Here is a 22,533-nt window from a genome sequence, read left to right on the forward strand (position 1 = left end):
AGAAGAAGCACGCGAACCAACGCGCGAGCCTTTGGGGACTAACTAAGTCACACACTCGGCATGTGCCAAGGCTCGCGCGTGGAGTTCGCACGTCAACTGAACGCAACAAGGCGTCTCGACTTGCGCGCAATACGCGCAAATCAAGCGCGAGTCGAGAGTCTGGCGAAGTGCACTCGATTTACGCGCAATGCTTGTGGACGCGATGTATTGGCGCCTATAGTCCTTAAAATATAGCATGATTAGAATTACAGTTTTCAGAAAAACTGACGACATAATTTGTAGTAACGTCTAAGAAGTGATGTAAGTATGTTAATTTTTTTTTAAACAATGCTTCACATTAGTCGCATGTACAGAGTTTTTAACTAGGGTAGGCAGTAAAAAAAAAAAAAATATAGAATATAAGTGATAAATCTTACCAAACAGTTTCCTTGTCATGTTATTGACTTTTAGTTATTGTTGAAATTACCTAAGCCACATTAAAAATCCAAATAAATGCTAAATTTATATAATATATAACTTATTTTTTATATGATTTATAAAATATATTGTTACGAAATCTTTTTTTTTAAATTTATTATTTTCCACTTATATGTTTATAAATTTTTATAAACCACTTTAATTTAGAGTTACACTTCGACCGGTTTCGAGGTTACTACCTCATTATCAGTAATTAAACTAACTTTTAATTACTCGCGTTGATATTCATATTATAAAATATTGTATGAAAAGGACAGAAAATGAAAGAAAAAGAAAAAAAGAATATAAAATGATCATAACGGGAATATTTTTAAAAGAGTTTTTGATTTACTAATTTCTAATCGTTCTAAATTGTCATTCTTATTAAGCTATATTTTAAAGACTATTGTCAGTTAAACTCTTTATGATATTAATCACTGAATATACGTGTAACTTGTCCTTAAAACGGTTAAACACACATTCCCGTCAATATCGCAAGTTTCACAAAACTACATTTTGATGTTCGTTGACAAGAAAGCGCAGACTATATTTTCTAGTGTATAAAACAAATCAATTTGAGGTTATTTGTTTGACATTTTTTGATCTCTGACTTGAATAATAATTGAAAAAAACGCTAGATGTCAGTAACGTGTTCGTTTTGTCTTTCTAAGCCTTTGTAAAACAGTGCTTTTTAACTTAACCATACAGGCGTAATTACAACTGAAAAAAAACCCACACATAAGCGTTGTGTAGGAGTATACAGATATGATAATAGGAAGAAAATAGGCATTAGCAGTTCGTGCCTCTGCCGACATTAGCTCTTAGCGGCGCCACGATCGGAACAATAAACTCTTAAAACCGAATAACATTTGGCGCATTTTTCAAATTTTACAAATAGTTAGCGTATATTTTATATTATTTTTTGTTATTGTTTGAATAAAATTCTAGTAGGGTAGGCACTGCTTTTGTGCCTTTATGGAACGCACGCCGCTGCTTCACATATAAATCAACATAAATGTATAAAATCAGCCTTAAAACTGAAAAAAACTAAAATAAACCTAATTATTAACGACGTTCTTACAAGGTAACATCATTTTGCAAAAACGTTAGAGAAGGGACAAATTGATCAACGTAATTTGATCAAATAAAAAAATAATTCGTTTGACAATGTTCACGAAAAAATTAAAAATGTCTTATTTTTTGGTAAATAATTGTATTCAACATACTACAATAGGCTTGTTTTTGTGTTTTTATATCAATTTTCGGAAACAGAGTTTCATGTTTGCATGAAAAAACTGATAAAATCGATTTGATCGGTACATGATCAGTGATCAGTAATTTCCCATCACTATTGACATGAGTTTGACAGCTGTCATTTTAATCAAGCTAAATTTTAAGGACTATAGTATATGGCTAAAGCTCGGGTTTCCTAGGACAGCGGTGCCCGTATTTTAACGGCCGTAGTGAACATTGATGCGGTTGACAGCCGTCGTAACGGTGACTAGAGAGTGGTTTCCTATAAAAATGGTGTTGATAACACCGTTAAAAAATAAAACCACTCTCTAGTCACCACTACGACGGCTGTCCACCGCATCACCGTTCACTACGGCCGTTAAGATACGGGCACCGCTGTCCTAGGAAACCCTAGCTTTACGCGCGAATGAATTCGCGCGAATCGTTTTGCGGCGAATCCGCCCCTTCTGGACAAGCTCTAACTGTTGTTATAGCTTCGAATTTTCGTTTTTCGCATTTCAGTTTATCATGTAAGGTAATTTATGCCGTTCACTTAAAATCAATGTTTTTTTTAACATACACAAAATGTTACTTAAAGTAACGATAACGTAAAAAATTTTGGTAAACATGGACGCAATACGAGAATATCAGAATAATATCGCATACAACTTTCTAAAACGAGACAGGGACAGTCGAGACCAATAAACCGGGGACCGAAATTATACAATAAACCAGACAAAACTAAATAAAACACTCAAACAACCTTTACAAAAGACAGTTGAATATGATTTTTTTTAAAAAAAGTAATTTATTTAATGTATGTAATCCGTAAGGGTTTATAAATAAGATTTTAATAAAAAAAAACTGTCTTAAAAAACAGTTTTTAAGTTAATACCTGCTGTGCAAAACACGTTTGTCTTAAAGGTTAATCCTTGAGCAAGATAAGAAGTTTAGCCTTAGCAAGTTTACTAAGTGTAAGGAAAAGTTGAGCCAGCTTTCGCAATACAACATAATGTGTTATTCCCAGCACGGAGCTGATGTGTGGATAACGGCTTTATATTTGTTCTCGGTCTATTTCACCTCCCGTACAATATTCACGAACTTCCCTAGAAATTTACTGCAAAGAAAATAAAATAAACTACAATTCTTTTTACGAAAATAATCTCGTTCTTCTTCTTCGTCCGCCGCTCCTACCGGGGGTTGGTGACCATCGTTGAGAATGCATCATGACCCTGGGCCGGCACACCGAACTACTGTCTGAGATTTCTGAGCCATGATGCTTTTTTCCGCCCCATACCGCGCCTGCCCTCTATCTTTACCCCTGTTTTGTATAAATACATTGAATGTCTCGATAAAGATACCAGTCTCGAAGATGTTGCGAAAGCGATGAAACCGGCCACAGCTTGTCTTTTATTTCCTTAATAAAACAATATCGATACTTTGAAATATTTTATTATTGAATTAGATTTCTACATTTATATTAAAATTATTTAAAGCATCTACTGAATTGGTCATATATTTTTTAGGTTTATTTTTTTTTCTAAATCTTAGGTAAAAAGAAATGCGTGTTTTTAAAAAGTAATTGAATCAAATGTGTTCATATTATAAGTCTCGCAAAAAGCAATTTTTCCGTATATTTTATTTATTTATTTATACTTTAACATTGTTAGTAATATTTTTTTATACAGAATAATGTTCCCTCACTGGGATATTCCGTGCCGAGGGAAACATTTTACAAAATGTGAAACATGCCTTAAATAAGTTATTTAACAAAGTTAACATAATATACAATATAAACTAAAATAATCATAAAAAACATAACCAATTTATATAGACCAATAGACCAAATTTTATAAACAGTACACAAATTTTGCCTATTTGTCTTGATCCGTGTGCGGAAAGCTCTGGGTTCGATTCCCAGCGAGAACACAAAAAAGTATAATGTGATTTTTCTGAGGCCTAGGTGTTTCGTGCCGTGAGTAATTCCCTACTGTAATTAGGTTTTCTGGCTTGGTGTGGTACAAAAAAAATGTAAAGCAAGTTATACATAAGTTATACAGTATTGATTTATTTATACTTTTACATCGTTTGTACTCTTTTTTTATACAGAATAATGTTAATCTAATTAACCTTATTATCATCAATATAATAAATAATATAAACTAAAATAATCATAAAAAATATAACCAATTTATATAGACCCAATTTCATAAACAGTACACAGATTTTACCTATTTGGCTTGATCCACATATCGATCCGTGCGCAACCTACCTCCACTATCCATTTCTTAATAGCAATTTTATATTGCGAGTACTTACTAATTGTTCTTATGGATAATGGAAGTAGATTGTATACTTTTACCGAGTAGTAAGTCAATCCTCTTTAAACGAAGGTTGTAATTTATTTTTTTTTGCACTATCAGGGTGGAGTATTTATATGTCAATAAATAAAAAAATGTATTTAAAATATTAGGTTTCTACGCAAAACTATAAATTGAGTAAACTTATTTTCTTATTTCAGTTATTACTGAATGATCTCCAGCATACATTTTTATCATCATCCCTAACTCGTACATAATGGTGGAAATGTGCATGCAGTGTATCTCAATCTTGATTATGTTACAGAAAGGTAAGATGGCAATTCACAAAGAGTGAAATATTTTATTTAAAAAAATATAAATACTCGTAGTTATTTGTGTTGTGATGATTTAATCATCATCATCAATTTCAATTCTATTCTATTTATTTATTTATATATATCGCACCATGAGATCTTTAGTATGTTTCGTCAAAAGACACAGTTTAGAGATATGAGAATTTGAAGTTAGAAACATAATTTATTTTAGAAAATACATACAAGAAAACTAATAATTTGATCAAATATATCAACATTGGACCATTTTCTTTCAGTCGTTAATAACCGCGTCAGAAATGGAAGACAGAGCGGGATTTGAATCTCCCAGAGCCGAGTTCTTTCAGAAATCTGAGATTTTGGATATAAAGCAGTTGTATATTCATAGAATCATAATATTTGTAAAAGCAAACTATTCCACTAAATCCCAAAAAGAACACTCCCACACTACCGCAAAAAATCGTAGGTTTTTGGATTCCAAAATATTCAATATATTACCCAAACATTGTGAAACCATGACCCGTATTCAATTTAATACATTTGCAAAATATTGATCACTTTCTATGGTAAAGAAATGTCAGAAAATTTGTCAAAAATAAAAAGTAAACAATAAAACGTATTATTGTAAAATAAATTCACCAGAAAGTAGGTAATGCTATGATTTATTTGTCCCTACACATAAAAATGTGTGCCTTAAAACAGACTGTACCTAATAAGGAACACTACACATAATCCGGAGAAATATATTTAAAAAATAATGCAGTAGATAAAGAAGTTTTGAGATTAATCGAAAAACTATTATTATTTTTATATTTACTAAACCTACGTTTAAAAATGAAATACAAGAAAAGGGTAGACTAGGACAATATAAAAAAGGGTAAAAAGAATTGCCTCTTTAAACATAAAGAGTTTGCTAACTTAGAAAGGAAGTAACGTGCTATTTTAATTATTTTGGGTAATTTGTAAAGCGCTATTTTCGTCATTTAATACCTCAAAGCGTTTTAGAAACGAGTAATTTTTTATTTTAATTTGTGTTTAAGGATTTATTCAAATGTGTTAAATAGTATTACAACCATGGACATTATACAAAATTATCAGAACAATATCACATACAACATTCCAAAACAAGACATGGAGACTTGTGGCTAATATCTAGGGGACTGAAATTATACAATAAACTACCAGACAAAACTAAACAGACTCAGACAAACTTTGCAAAAGGCGTAAAAAATAATATATGCTATACATATGATCAAAACTCATTGTACAAGGGATTGAAGCTGGATAATGAGTGAGTTCAAGAGATAAAATAAATATTATAGGGAATTAAATTATTTAAAATTAATTTGAAAAAATATGATCTTGGAAATTTGGAAAAAATAGAAAAGTATATATTAGTTCTTAAGATGTTATGAACTTACTTAATAAAGCATATAAAAATAAATTTTAGAAAAAGAAATATGAAAGTCTAGGCATTTACAGGGCTGATGACCTGGCATTGGCTGGTTTAAGTGGCCACTTTACACACTGTGAATTATTCACCATTTTGCCCATGTTTGAACATCTTTATGTCTCTTATTTTTCTATCTGTTGATTTTGGTGAAATTTAATAGCTGAAACCTTTAGTGTTGTGAAGAGATTCATCTGATCAAATTATTTCACATACTATGCAACGCCTGAAAACCATTTTAATTTTTCAAACTTCTTCTTGGACCAATTTTGGTTTTATTATTATATTTTGAGTCTGTTCAAATGTTAGTAGATAAAAAAACTAAATTTCTCGCCCTAGGGAGTCATTAACACTAACAAATTACGAAAGGAATTTGGAAACCTAGGCATTTACAGGGCTTATAACCTGTCATTAGATGGTATATTCTAGGTCGCACAGTTTTTGGGAGGGGAAGATGGATATTCCTCGATCTAGTGGAATTGAGTTTCCAAGGATGAAGTCCATAAGGATTATAAAAAGGGACGGTGCAAAGATGCAACCGTGGCAAGCTCCGGTGGTGACCTCAAACTAGTCTGTGACAACGTCGTTAATTACTATAAATTAATTTATTAACATAAACACTCACAATAAATATTTTTGAATTATTTTTTGTATTTTTTTTGTTTGTATTCGATATACTTTGTTTATTTCTTTTTAAAATAAAAATAAAAAACATAAACCGAATTTCACTGTTTTTACTATTTATTATTTTGACCAATGAGCGCTTTCGTCTAAGTAGGCATTTTCAAGACTAGTGAACTGTTTACAACGTTTACAGCTTTTATAGTATTTTTAACATATTTTGGAGATAAGATCAAATAAGTATTTTAACAGAGGACAGAAAACATTAATTTTTACAGGTAGTTTGCTAAACAGTTCATATTGGGGAGTTTTGGACCGAAATTGTGATTAAGCTTTTATTTTTTAAAGGGTAGGAAAAGAACAGAAAAGAACACAGCGAAATACAACAGAGTGGGAAATACACATTTAAACAGATAAAGTTGGCACACTTATACATATATTATCATTCTTCCTCGTGATCAAATTGCATTTACAAAAACTGTTTTTTCTCCTATATTTGTCTATGTTAAGATATCTGTTGGAATTGTATTATTTTCCGATGTTTTTTGTTTTCTTTCTACGGGCAAAGTATTGATTTCAATTACGTTGGCTGGATTTCTCCGTCCCAGAAAATTATTTTCATCCAAAAGTTATGTATCTATGTATTTTGTCACCACGACAGTTGCCTTGGGCATTTTTCCGAGAACCTTTCTTACTTTTCTAGAAAAATTCGTATACAATATCATGCAGCGAGCAATCACAAAAAAACAAATATTCACCCTTGAAAACATTCCATAAAAGCATAAAAAGTATGTTTTATTAAACGCTATTCCGATATTTTTTTAAATTATATCATACCTAAATTTATTTCGTATTTCAGTAGATTTTTTTAACAAAGAATGAATGAAATTGAAATAAAAGCTTGACCAAAGCGTTTTAAATCTGACATTAAAAATACCGAGGGATTTGCTTCCAATATGAATCCCTAAATTACACAAAGTTGGTTGGCGTACAAAACTTTTCGGCAATTTTGGCAAAGAAAACGTCTTAAACGGGGTTAACTAATTTTTGCAATATGGTTATAATGTTAGCCATATATTGATTTTATTTCCCAACAATCTAGCAAACATGTTAAAGCAGTTTTATATCGTTTTTTGTTTACACATCGAGGTATTACAGAGAATTTGTAAGTTCAAACTCATAATTTTTTATTTTTTAAATATCAAAAATAGTACATCGCTTTCATATCATAATTCTAACAAAAAAAATTTATTCGATTTCGACGCTCTATATATTTTTTACATAAACCCTATTAGTGAAGGTGTAACTAGTTGTTTTAATTTAGATTTTGTACAACTGTCTAAATAAATACATAACATTAAATAACTAAAAAAATACTCATTGACATGATATTTATTTATAGTCATAATATATTTATTAAGTGTCAAAACTAACAACTCAAGATATTTTCAATTCAATAATTATAGATTTTTTAAATATTAATTTACAGTTTATTATACTTGAGAGCCTTGTTTTATATTAATATGAGATAAAAAATTACGTACGTCAAAAATCTTTCTCTCAAAATTTTTCTCATTTAAATGCAAATTTCTAAAAAACAAATATTCTTTCATAGATCGTGCAGCAAAATTAAAATGACAGTAGGCAGGATACATGACGAGGAAAAATCATGGAAGGTGGACAACCAGAAAAATATAGTGGAGACCATGGGCAAACAAACGAAGTGTTGGAAGGCCACAGAAAATATGGGTCGATGACATCGCCTTTATTGTCGGTAAAACATGAATGATAATAGCGGGCGATAGGAAGGAATAGAGAGCTTTGGAAGAGGATTTTATCCAGCAGTGGAGAAAACAAGGCTTAAGAAGAAGAAGACGAAGAAGTAATTATCTCACGGTACAATAAACTCCCTCGGGGTGAAATCCAATGCTTGTCCACAAACATTTGGAAATACTGAAAATATAACTTTACAGAAACTAAACCACGGTTGTTGAAAATACTTGTGAAAAAGTCAGTATGGCTAGTAGTATCGTGCAATTTCATTGTTTAATATGACGTAGAAATTTGTATTTTTTAAACAGCTTTTTGCCACGTAACCAAAGTACTCGATTTGGTTGGGAAAATAAAAACGAATTTTCAGAGGAAGAAACGGAATATTATTAAAGTGCTCGAATCATAAATCAGCGGAAAAGTTAACTTCTGTAAAATTCACTCAATACCCTCCTACAGTTGTTCAGTAACAATTTTACGGACATCAAAGGCAAGGGTCGGTAAGGGTAGGCAGGGAAAGGGGAGAAACATCGCGTTTTAAGAGTCCTGGGTGTATTTTGTTAAAAAACCCTTGGCCAATTTAGCGGGACAATTTTAAATTATGATTTGAGTGGTTTATTTCAGAATAAAAAGGGGTTAAACAGGATTACTTATTAAAAACGTATATGAATATCTTTCTTTGTGCTATCTCAAAATTTTCCGTAGCTTTAATTACATCCTCGGCAAAAATATTACACGCTGCAAAGACAAAATCTTAAAGAGCGTAAAAGGAAAATAATTTCAAAACGTATTCTATAGAATAATTATATATTTGTGTTGATGTTCAAGATAGGCAGAATGGTGAATTGTACATTGTGTAAATGGGCCACTTAATCCAGCCAATAAAAGGTGTTAAGTCCAGTTAATGTCTGGACTTATATATTCCTTTTTCTAAAAGAATTTCCGTCTCGGATGCAATATGTTAATCTTAATAACTCCCTAAAAATCCAAATCTTGTCAACCAACGTTTGGACAAACTCAAAACACTATTGATAAATCACGTTTATTTTCAACACTCATTTTTTTCTCTCAAACAATATACACTTTGTCACATGAAACATTTCAAATTTCTGTAGACAACATTATTTTGAAAGAATGTGACGTTACCGTAAACACGTCAAACAAGGTTGAGTACACGTTCATTTTACTATGATCAAAAAATTAAGTGATTTTTTCTTATTTTAAACACCCGGGCTCTTCTACTATAGAAAATCCTTTTTGTAGGTTGATAATACTGTCACTGATATATGTGTCAAATTTTATGTCAATATCAGCATTTGTCCAATAGTTACGCACATGTTTTTTGAACAACGAAAATTTAATTAAGCGATTTTTACAATGTCTGATTTTGTTGAGCAAAGAATTTGCGTTTAATTTTATCCGCAGAATAAAATTTCTGCTGCAAAAACATCGAAAAGGTTGCAGAAGGCCTTTGCAGACTAGTTTATGTTAATCCAATTCAAATCAACAATTCAAAGAAGGCAGAGAAAGCGTTGAAGGCAAAAATTGCAACGATTTGATGAACAAAGATTTGGTTTTAAAAAAATGTCACTTGACAATAAGAGATCTTGTTGATACTGTTAACATTTCATTTGGATCAGTTAAGACCATTTTGAGAGGCATTTTGTGCCTAAAAAGTATGAAATCTCGTTTGGTGCCAAAAATACTATATGTTTTGGAAAAACAGCGTAGCTTGGAAGGCTGTAAAAATAATTCAAATTTATTTATTTAATACGTTTAAATAGATTACAATAATGTATTTTAAACACACCAAACACGAGAAAAAAATAACTTTCCAATTTAAATGTGATAAAATAGTAGCTAGTAATTAGAATAAAAGAAAGCTATACTATATTATTAATATTTAAAGCATTAACTTTGTGGTTTAACATTTTAAAGGTGTGTAGTGGTATTTGCATGTTGGTGTAGTGTTGTTGTCCTGACGAAGAGACGGGTTACGTCTCGAAACCGGTAGACGAAACGGTTTTATACAAATTTTATTGACATAATATTGAAAGCTATCCTCTCTAAACTTTCTTTCAGTAACACGAAAGATGCCGATATCCGAAGAGATACGGTTGAGTAAAGATTTCGTTCTTCCTACTGGCATTACCATTGGTAGGCTGATTCAGGGGTTCAAACCGTCAGTAGGGTCGCAGTAAGTCACATCTCGCTGGAGGGTGTGATTTTACAAAATGTTGCGAACGCCCAGTTGCATTCCACCGGCAACACTACTGACTAGTCCAACTTGTTAGCGTCCACGTCGCGAACCCTGGGCAATGGGATCACACCCGTAACGGTGTGATCACTGCAGATAACGAGGGGATAAAAAGCAAGTTTCTGACGCCTCTAAACCAGAACCAACCAGCTAAGGCGGGACTGGGATACTTCCGCTGAAGTGATCGCCAGCGTCGGCGTCGGTCGGGGGGACCTTATAAGGCCCTGCAAGAAAAAGAAGGTTGGTTCAGCGAGCAGGCAGATAAAACAGCTAGGGCTGCTTTTGTTTGAAGTATATTTTAGAAACATAAAGAAAAATGCTCTCCATTGCGCCTTAGTTGATCGTAATACCACGGATTGATCGGATAAAATACATAACCTGATATGCATTTCTTCTTATTTGGATCTACGCAACCAGGAAACAACCGACCAATCGAGCGAATACCGTGCAAAGGGTGAATCAAGACCAAACATATCACGCCAAAGTCATTGAAAAATCATGGTAATGTTAACTTGTTGCTTGATAAGTTGGAACGATTGCAGAATGTGTGTATACGTTTTACCTTTGATCTTCGCAAATTCGACCACATAGCCGAATACCGCACGCAACTACACTGACTCCGTATCAGACATAGAAGAAACATTCACATTCTATCCCTTCTTTACAATATTTTAAATAATCCCACTTCGCCTGTTTGTCTAAGAGAGCTCTTCCATCCTCTATCAAAACATTTCATTGTTCTAGTAACGAGTGAACTCTTTTAATACCCTTTCACCACTCTAGTATTCTTGCTTCCTTTTTAACAGCTGTAGCTTCTCAATTGTGGAATAATCTACTCACTAATATTAGAGACGCTCCTTTTTTATTTACATTTAAATCAATATTGAAATGTCACTACCTAAATATTTGATTTGTTGCTTTCTCCTTTTTCTTTCCTAGCCATTTCCTCTCTCCTATCTTCAAAGTATAATGTTATTTTTTTAATATATTTTTGAAAGTTTGTTTTTGTTTTTAATTTTGTATAAAAGTATAAGGTTCCGAAAATCTAATTTAACAACGCTGGCATGAGTGTGTTGTATCGGGAGGGAAGTACTTTGAAGGCGATGAAATAGATTTAGAAGAATAAATAAAGATTTTAACTTAAATTTATTTCAACAGAGGGAAAAATTTTTGAGAAGGGAATATGGAAGTCTAGGCATTTACAGGGCTTATGACCTGTCATTGGCTGGTTTAAGTGGCCACTTTACACACTGTGTAACATTCACCATTCTGCCTATGTTTGAACATCCACATTTCCTCAACTCTTCCATCTGTTGACTTTTGTGAAGTAAAAGAGCTGAAACCTTTATCACGTGGGTGAGATTCATCCGGCTGAACTGGATGTTCAAACATAGGCAGAATGGTGAATGTTACACAGTGTGTAAAGTGGCCACTTAAACCAGCCAATGACAGGTCATAAGCCCTGTAAATGCCTAGACTTCCATATTCCCTTCTCAAAAATTTTTCCCTCTCTGTTGAAATAAATTTAAATATGAACAACTCCCTAGGGAGGAAACCCAGCCAGTCTGCAAGCATTTGGACATAATCAAACATTGTTGAATTACTACCTGGTAAAAGAAGAAGTATAAAAATTGAAAAATTGTTTTCAGGCGCTGCCTAGTAGGTGATTTGGTTCAGCCGGATGAATCTCACCCACGTGATAAAGGTTTCAGCTCTTTTACTTCACAAAAGTCAACAGATGGAAGAGTTGAGGAAATGTGGATGTTCAAACATAGGCAGAATGGTGAATGTTACACAGTGTGTAAAGTGGCCACTTAAACCAGCCAATGACAGGTCATAAGCCCTGTAAATGCCTAGACTTCCATATTCCCTTCTCAAAAATTTTTCCCTCTCTGTTGAAATAAATTTAAATATGAACAACTCCCTAGGGAGGAAACCCAGCCAGTCTGCAAGCATTTGGACATAATCAAACATTGTTGAATTACTACCTGGTAAAAGAAGAAGTATAAAAATTGAAAAATTGTTTTCAGGCGTTGCCTAGTAGGTGATTTGGTTCAGCCGGATGAATCTCACCCACGTGATAAAGGTTTCAGCTCTTTTACTTCACAAAAGTCAACAGATGGAAGAGTTGAGGAAATGTGGATGTTCAAACATAGGCAGAATGGTGAATGTTACACAGTATGTAAAGTGGCCACTTAAACCAGCCAATGACAGGTCATAAGCCCTGTAAATGCCTAGACTTCCATATTCCCTTCTCAAAAAATTTTCCCTCTCTGTTGAAATAAATTTAAATGTGAACAACTCCCTAGGGAGGAAACCCAGCCAGTCTGCAAGCATTTGGACATAATCAAACATTGTTGAAAGATTTTAACAGCTATAAAAAATGTGATAAATGTTAGTAAACATTAGTATTTAACCATTAACTAAATTTTTATGTCTACCAGTTTCGACACGCACCCGTCTCTTCGTCAGGACACTCACTACACCGATATGCAAATACTAAAATGCACTATCACCTTAATCGTTACCGTAGTATAAATAGTATTTACGAAGGAATACATGAATTACACCCAGAACTAAAAGGGATGCAAACACCACCATGTCCAAACATGAACTAAAATTAGGTTTATAATATTAAGCGATATGTTACAAAATTTGTGTGGGAGGGGTTTTTTTTTAAGAAGAGACGGGTACTTCTCGAAACCAGTAGATGTTAAAAGTCAGTTCACAATATTTGGAGAGTGTTCAAATTTTTGGACTGGATTCAACTCCCTAGGGAGCCGTTAAGATTAACACATTGCAACAGAGATGAAGAGCTTTTTAGAGAATGGAATATAAAAGTCAAGGCATCCACAGGGCTTATGACCTGTCATTGACTTCACAAACGTCAACAGATGGAAGAATCGAAGGAATATAGATGTTCAAAGATTGGCAGAATAGTGAATGTTACACAGTGTGAAAAAAAAGTGCTCTGTGGATGCCTAGACTTCTATATTCCCTTCCCAAAAAAGTCCTTTATCTCTTTTGTAATGTGTCAATATTAAATAAAAGGTTTGACCAAGAGTTAAACAAACATAAAAAATAGTCTTATTTTTTTATCACAGTGTTAGAATAATATAATTTGAATTGTGTTTTGTTAAGTCTTTGTAAAAATAAATCATTATTTCCAAAGATGTAGATCTTTGTTGGTCAAAAAAAAATTCTACGCTGCCGTTTAATTAAAGGATACGCTGAGAAAGCCCTTCAGATAGTTTTCCGAACATTTCATTACACATAGGTGTCTGAAAAGTTAACGTAGTGTAATATCAACCACAGTAATGCCATTAATATTTATTATGTCGTTATTATATTTGGGTCAGAAGTTTGATTATTATCTACAAAAGCAAATACCCTAGTCCCGGAAAAGTGACCTTATCGAAAGGCTCATTGGAAAATAATTTTCCTAAACTTTCTTAATTTTCATTATTCATTTTTTCCTTCACCTTCAAACTTATAAATGGGTCATTTTCTTATTTTTCATCGTCTTGCTCAATGCTGTCCAGTGTACAAAGTGATCTTCAGGGATGCCGGGGTGTGTGATACGCCTTCGTTCCTCGCACTGCCAAGTTGACGCCAGTGTTCAATGGGGCCCCGTGACTGACTGCTGCACGTCGAAAGGGACAAAGTTGTCAGTCTTTGTGATTTTCGAGACTAGTGAAAATGTACTAATTTGTTTTCCTTCCATACTTTTATTCGCTAATTATATGTCTTGATATTTTGATGTTTTTTCTCACTGTAGTACATTAAGTACTTACTGTTATTTATGATTTTATTGTCTAGTTCGGTACTCACGGTTATTTTTAAACGATTTTTATTAATTTTTTTAAAATAAATATTTGCGTTGTTATGAACTACCCAAATATTTGATTTTTAGGACCATTTTAAACGAGTCATAAATAACTCACAATTAGAAAATAGAAATAAAGTTGGAGTAGAATGGAATTCAAACCACGGACCATTGGTCTGTGAGTCCGAGACACTAGCCACAGGACCACAACCCAATTAAAATTTATTTGACTGTGTTGTAGATTTATATTCATGTTTTTACTATACAATGACCTTTTCAAATGTTTTTATTCATTATTGTTGTACAATCCTATTATGCTTTTAATCACTGATATTATTGTGCACTTTTTATGAAAAATACATGGTGTTTCAAAAGACCGGACTGAGAAACTTCAGAGGAACATACTACATAACATACCCTGTGTTAAACTTTTTAATAAATCTCAATTTTTTTTTTCAAAAACTTTTTTAACTCCATTTAAAAATAATTATTGAAAAAAATTTGAAAAAAATTTTTTAAAAGCTTACAATGAGGAATGTTTTGTGGAAGTTTTGCGGTGTGGCCATGATTTTTTCGGGACATTTTGTGTCCTTTTTTAAAAAATAATTTTGACAATTATCTTTACTATTTTTATCAAATATAGATAAAACCTCACGTGATAAGTCCTTATAGCTTATTACGATTGCTACATCTCCCAAGCTCTCATTCAGACTTATAAATCGCGCCTCTAGCTGCATTCACTCTAAGCTGAAAAATAAATTAATCAATAATACTAAATCTTGGGGTATCTCGTCATCAGATGGAAAGCTATTGATATCTGAGAGTTTAAAGCACCTCATAAAATCATCGTGACCGGCGAGGATTTGAGTCAATTCGAAGCCAACTTGTTGCGCTTTCCTGAAATCAAATAAAAAAAAACGATTTTCAGTGGATGGCAGGTTCGTCTTCTATGCTTGAGGTACTATGTTCGATTTCTGGTAGGGTAATCTTAAAATATTGTTTTCAAAAGTGATTCTTAACAGCAATATTTCAATGTATGAGATGATCAAAATCTTTACCGCACATAAAGCTATGAAAAGTTACATACATAGGTGGTTGCGCCAAATATACTATATACATGTGTATTACACATTTACTATGTAGGTTGCTGTGTTAAATTTATTGCTACCTACTGAGCCCAAGCGAGAACTTTGTACCTAGTTATCTTGTTGTGAGAACAATCTTTTTCTCTCCACTGTCAACAATTCGATATTTCCAACGCGATGACTAACAATTTATTTTAGCTATCAATAGCCATTCCAATCCAGGGTGTCGTGTTATCGTGTGAATTAATAATCAAGAAACTGACAAGTGCCGATCTGACCACAAGATCTGATAGAGCCTGCCGCGAGAGAGAAGTTCAAAAATTAATGTTGGAAAAAGCCCAGTACAAGGTGGGTAATTGCCATAATTTGTATTGGGGCTCGGTGGGTAAATAAGTAAAGATAGCAAAAAAGCCATATTCGAGTGTCCGTCTGCTAAAGGGTTGAAATAAGCAATGATGACTTTTGTTCGTGCCATAGTATATCCTCACGAAGTGTCGAACATAGTTATTTCAATGTCGATTTTTCAGCTTACATCGCTATTTGTTTATTATTTATTTATTAATAAAACATATAAGACATGAATATCATGATATTATATTCCCAGGAGTTGTACGAGAAAACTCATTTGGGACGGTACATAAAAAAAATAGTACATTTCTTGTAACAATACATAGTATACATTTAAACAATAAAAATTTTAACAAATTTTAACAATCTATGAACTTAATATTAAAAAAGGAAAGAAAACATTTAAACAATCTGTGAACTTAATATTAAAGAAGAAAATAAAAACATTCAAACAATCTGTGAACTTAATATTAAAAAAGAAAAGAAAAACATTTAAACATTCTGTGAAATTAATATTAAAAAAGAAAATAAAAACATTTAAACATTCTGTGAACTTAATATTAAAAAAAGAAAAGAAAAACATTTAAACCTAAAACACAATATATAGACTATTCACAGAAACTGAGCTAAAAACTATCACTTTCAAAAAGATTCAAGAAATAGGTCTTCATTTCTGGTCTTTGAGATTTACCACTCGACATTTCATTTTTAAGGTCATCAGGCAGTTTATTAAATTGTATACGACCAATGTATTCCAGAGACCTTTTGCCGAACTTCGTAGAACAAAATTTAGAAATGTGAAGATTTTTTGCATTTCGTGTATTATAGTTGTGAATTTCATGATTAAATGTAAGTTTTAAATTTGTGTGAGCAGAAAAGTTTATGATGTTTGAAATAGTGTTAGTGATGTCATACAGTGCCATTACCTTGAAAGGAAGTATTTTTGTGTTACGATAAATATCCTTGACATGGGAATCCCATTTCAAACCAAGAATGCTTCTCAGAGCTCGGTTTTGAAGAACTTGAATCTCAGAAATCTGGTTTTTGTTAGCGAAACCCCAAATACAGCATAAATAGGATAGGTGAGAATGTATCATAGCGTAATAGACGGCAAACAAAACAGAGTGAGGAAGCAGACCACGAAGTCTATGCAAAACGCCAGTTACGGGTACTATTTTTGATTTAACATGTTCATATTGGTATTTCCATGAAAGTTGAGAGTCAACATATAGTCCTAAGTATTTAGTAACATTGGTCTTTTCAATGATTTTAAGAAAGATAAAATATCTTTAACAGATGTTGACGTTGTCATTAAAAGTAATTATCATGCGCCATTCTTCTTAAACTTTCCAACAAAGGTGATTCAATCAAAATCAATCATTAATTTTTTCATTTCTAAGATAACTTTTTTATTTTTTATTTTAAAATTTATTTGGTAACCCTTACAAATGATTACATTCATTTTACAAAAATAATAACTACATTTTTTATTCATACTCTGTTGTTCAAAATAATATTTTTTACATCTTTTGAAAAGTTTGTCTGAGTCTTTTGTTTAGTTTTGTCTGGTTGTTTTTTGTATAATTTCAGTCCCCGGTTTATAAGTCTCGACTGTCCTTGTCTCGTTTTTTATATTTTAGATATTTTTCTCATATTTTCGCATTATGTCCATGTTTACTACAATTTTTTACAAGTTTTAGTTCTTCGTCTACAATTACATTATTGGCTAATTTATGGATAAATTTAAATGATTCGTGTTGAAAGAATTCAGTTATATTTAATTGTTTAGTTTATTTTATAAGTTCTCTAGTTGTTGTTGGATAGGAAAGGTCATATACTAACTCTATTATTTTATTTTGTTTTCTTTGTTATCTGTTTATGTCATTTTTATATCCTCTTCACAATGAATAAATTGCGATTTATCCAGAGTACCACAGCTTGACTACAGAAGTCCTAATCATACATTTATTTTAAAAACTTCAATATTCCTCAAGTGGAACCTTAAACGAAATACTAATTACTTAATCTTCCACTTTACATTAATAATATAGATACCCTGTACTTGATGGACGAATGCAGTGCCCTATGCAAAACTTTATGTAGATAGCGACATGATAATGGTGATGAGAAATATTTAGAATTAATATTGTATAGATCCACAGCATATTATGAGGGGTTCTGACTATTGATTCCTTATATTATTCAGGACTCGGTGTAGTACGTTAGTACAGAGTGGAACCAGAGTATCCACGAGTTAAACTTTGCAATATTATTACTCTCCGCATATTAGCTTCGAGTTGGACATACTTCAGGAGAAATAAATTGATAGTTGGATCAACAATGTTTTGAGTTTGTCGAAATTTGTCTAGACAATGTGTTAATATTTATATATTACAACAGAGATTAAGAATCTTGTAGAGAAGGGAATCTAGAAGCCTAGGTATAGAGTTCGGATAGTTGGAGTTCTACCGTACTCCTTTTTTTTCGTTTCTAAAGGGCTAACTTTGAATCAACCAACACATTGAACGTTGCGTTTTCTTTATTCATTCAACAAACGGCCTAGTCATTCTAGTGAATGCCGGTATTTAATGAACAACCTAGCCGCTCTGTTGAGTGGCTGATTTAACTATTTGGAGGCGACATCTCTATTTAAATCACGTCTGAAGAAAAATCTTCTTTAATTTAACATATTTTCATCTTTTCTTTTTATTCCCTTTTCTCATTGAGTACTGAATTCAGGTAATTTTTACACAAATATTGTTATTTATATTTTTGTTATTTATTATTGAAAACGCTTTCGACACTTAAATACAATAAATAACACTTTAATTTTATTGGTTAGTGGAAGTAATTGCTATTTGGCAATAAGGCCGCCAATGTACAATTTAAATTATGTACAAAACTAAAATAAATAAAATATGTATGTACCTTAAAGGAAGGAAGACATGAAGAATGAAAGGAAGACACATTTTCAGGTAACTTTTCAGGAAGATTTTCATGGCATAATTTTTGAACCATTTGAGAAAACGTACACCTATTAAGAATGTTTAATATAAAATAATGATTATTTTGATAATAACAGCACATATTAAAATAACATATCGAGACTGCTGACGTTTTTTGCACTACAAAAAAGTGGATTTAAGATTTTTATTTAAATTTAAAAAGTATTTTTTACGACGAAAGTGGACTTTGGTGTTTTATTTACGTAAATAATAAATTATTGCGATAAAACTATATTTCTAACTTAAAAATGGCAAAAAGTAGACAACTATCCTCTAAGGCTAAGGTACAGATATAATAACAAGTTTGTACATTAAGTACTAATAAAACTAATAATAACAAGAACGGGAAGTGTAGGAAATTAATGTAAGGGGTTAAACTTTGGTTAGGGGATCTTTTTTATATGAATATCTATTTCGATGCTAACAACTGTTTCCAATTTCCTGTTAATATTCTGAGCATAAAGATGCTCCTGTCGCCGGGTCCTGTCACTCCATTTCTCCTGTATGGGGAGTAATGGGACGATGAGAGGGATGAGAGAAGGAGGGGATGCAATCACCGGAACGCCTCGCGTCAATAAATTGACATTTTGTCATAGAAGGTTCATCATAACTTATCCATCATAACGTTCGTTAGGGTTATGTCACCACGAGTAGAACAGGATGTTCCAATAAATATGACCGATTCAAACAAGATTTTCGGCCAAAACCGAAAACGAATTCCAGTTTCTGCTGTAGTTTTGGCCAAACTAAATACAAAAGTTTGACCATTTTGTCAGTTGGTTTACTTCACCTGAAATTGGCTCAAAAGATCCATATATTTTTTATTCCATATGTTTTGAGGTTTTTTTTATGATATAAAAACAACTACGAAGATTTAAAAAAAAAAAAATTGTATATGGAGCTTGTACGTCCTAACCCATAGTCTGAAAATCAATATAGTAGAAATGGTACTATTTGTTAAAAATCCAAACTCTCTTAATTTTCACAAAAAACTATATACTCGTATTTACATATTTTGTGATAGAAATGTAATGTTTTAATATATAAGTTGATTATTGTGTCAGGATATAACACATACGTTTACTTTTGCATGAAATCATTGCTAACTGTTTTTTCAATATATTTTATATGCCAGCATCATCATCATCATAAGCTCGACAGTCCTGGGTGGGCCTTGACTGAATCCAGAAGTCTATTCTACTCTTACCGGTCTTCTGCCCTTGCTCTTAAGTTCCTCACTTCCAACATTGTCATATCTGCGCTGATTTATTTAATTTATTTATTTTGTTTACAAACAATGAAAAATAATACATAATACACACAAATATTGAAACAATAAATAGAAAAGACACAAGACGACTTATTTTTCATCATTTACATGTAAACACTTACTTAATACATATTTTTTTATAAAATGAGCAAAATTAACGATTAAACTGAATGGAAATTTTAGTAAAAATTGAAAAAAAAATGCTAAAATTTTACGAAATAACAATAAAATTAACATTAATAAAATACGTATTTAAATAAAATTAACAATAACAATTATAGATATATTTTTTTTAGTCATTCATTAATATAGAACTAATAAAAACAATTCACAAAATACTAATAAAAACAATAAACAAAATATGCATCAAAACAAAACCAGCAATGTAATCCAACAAGATTAAATATACAAAATTTATAAATCAATATAAAAACTCATGTTGTATACACTTCTTAAACCTAAACAATCTAGCATCAAAAATGTCGATCTCTACGTTTACAATGGTGTTGTATAATCTGCACATTCTTGACACTGGATTGAAGAAGGACCCGTTATTCTTAAATGAATCTATGTGGAACATTTTTGGGTTCCTCAAGGTATAACCATTAGGAACACAATTTTTTATAGTACTTAAACAACTTGAAATTTCCAATCTACCATTTACAATCTTATATAAATAAAACAAGTTTCTAAAGTTTTGAAGTTAGTGTTGGAGTCTCTTTTCATAACCATTAAGTGTGGAACCCAATTGACATTTCTGTGACAAAAGTCTAAGAATTTTTTTTTGTATAGATTCAACAACACAAATATACAAATATATCATTGTAATGTGGATTCCAAATGGTTGATCCGTGTTCCATTTGTCTTCTTACTAGAGATGCAGTCCATACATGTTTAAATTCCTACATATATGTATAATTTATATGCCTACATATATGCAATTCAATGGGAAGCCAACCCGATTTGACTCGCTACAACTTCGTATATAAGACTATCGTTTTGTTAAAATATTGTTTCTCCGATTAATACATCTTAGACAGAAGAAAAGATTTCGGTCAAAAAACACATTTTGATTTCTTTGTAGATATTTCGTAATGTGAAAACGGTCCTTAAATGGATTACTGATGCAGTGCCCTAAACACCACTGGGTGCGAATAGGAAATCGACGAAGATGGTGCAAATGACTTTGGATGAATTTTAATGGTAAGAGTAACTCACCACCATGTTGTATTTAAGGGAATCCCCTCGGCCCGCTTTCCGGCGCCGTTTCCCACCCGGATATCAGCTGACCTTGTCGTCCATACTTCCGGTTAGTTTTCTCTGCATGCCCCGGCCCGGAGCGCCTCACCGGCCCCCCCCACTGACATCTCCCCCCCTTCCCCAGGCGACCCTACGCGCACACTGACACCGATCAAAATAATTCGATCAACACAAGGAGAGAGATTCCATTATCCGACAACGAACTCACACTAACACACGTCACTTTACACTTTACTAGCACTATCGTTGTAGAGGTAAACCTGAAACAAAAAAATCATTTTTACGAACTGCACATACATATTTATTTATTTAACTTTTTATACATAAATTGTAAATTAGCAGGCTTATTGCCGAATGGGAATTTCTTCCAACCAACCATTAAAATAAAAGTTTTATTTATATCATTCGAGTTACAAAACAAATTTATTATAAAATAATAAAAGAAACTAAAGATATTTAAAAATAAAGATATCTTTATTTGTTTATAAAATATTTTAAACCAATGATATTACTCGATAAGAACGAGGAATAAAGAGGAAAGAAAATAAAGGAGAGATTAAGGAAGAGAAAGGAGATGTGTCTATAGACGTGATTTTAAGAGAGATACTGTAGTACCATAATTGATAGTGGATGAGAGATGATTCCATGATGAGATGATGATGATTATTAGTTATTATAATTGTTATTATTGTTTTTTTTTTAAATCAACACAGTCGTAGTAATAAACAATACATAAAGAATAACAACAAATAACAAAACCAATAATAGGTTTCATATAGGAACAAAAATATAAAGAAACAAAACGTACAGTTCGCTAGGGGTGAAAGGAAGTGGAATGGGAAAATAGGAAAAGAAGAGAAGATGAAAAAATAGTAAGTAAATATAAGACGATGAAAAAAGAAATAAAAGAACATATAAATACAACATACATACACACACACACATCCATATATATATATATATATATATATATATACATACATACATATATACACATACATACATACATATACATACATACATATTCACACATGAACATGCATATATATATATAAATACATACACACATGAACATATACACATACACTAATGCACATACTTTCACGTACATATATATATCTAATAATAAAACAATAAACACTAATAAGTAAAACTATCAAAAATCGTAACTAAAAATTTTGCTCTTATGACGTCTCAGGCACATGACAGTGACAGGTCGTAAGCCCATTAAATGTTCCCCATCTCTGTAGTAGTATCTTAAAAACAAATTAATTTTAAAAATCATAAAGATAAGAAAATATCCAGGTCGCTTGTCTTCCA

General features: G+C 32.0%; 1 protein-coding gene across 1 annotated transcript in view; it reads right to left on the bottom strand.

The window, feature by feature from the left end:
• The window catches only part of LOC148277615 (multiple PDZ domain protein-like), a 434,817-nt gene extending 413,339 nt beyond the window's left edge, over positions 1 to 21,478 (bottom strand). The window contains exon 1 of the mRNA XM_088232645.1: positions 21,172 to 21,478. Coding sequence (XP_088088771.1) covers positions 21,172 to 21,177 — 6 coding nt within the window. The 5' untranslated portion in view covers positions 21,178 to 21,478. The remainder of the gene's footprint in view (positions 1 to 21,171) is intronic.
• Positions 21,479 to 22,533: the final 1,055 nt, after the last annotated feature.

This window comes from Micrasema longulum, unplaced genomic scaffold (genome assembly GCF_059751315.1).
Source record: "Micrasema longulum isolate JH-2025_06_02 unplaced genomic scaffold, ASM5975131v1 h1tg001006l, whole genome shotgun sequence".
In the NCBI taxonomy this organism is placed as follows: Eukaryota; Metazoa; Arthropoda; class Insecta; order Trichoptera; family Brachycentridae; genus Micrasema; species Micrasema longulum.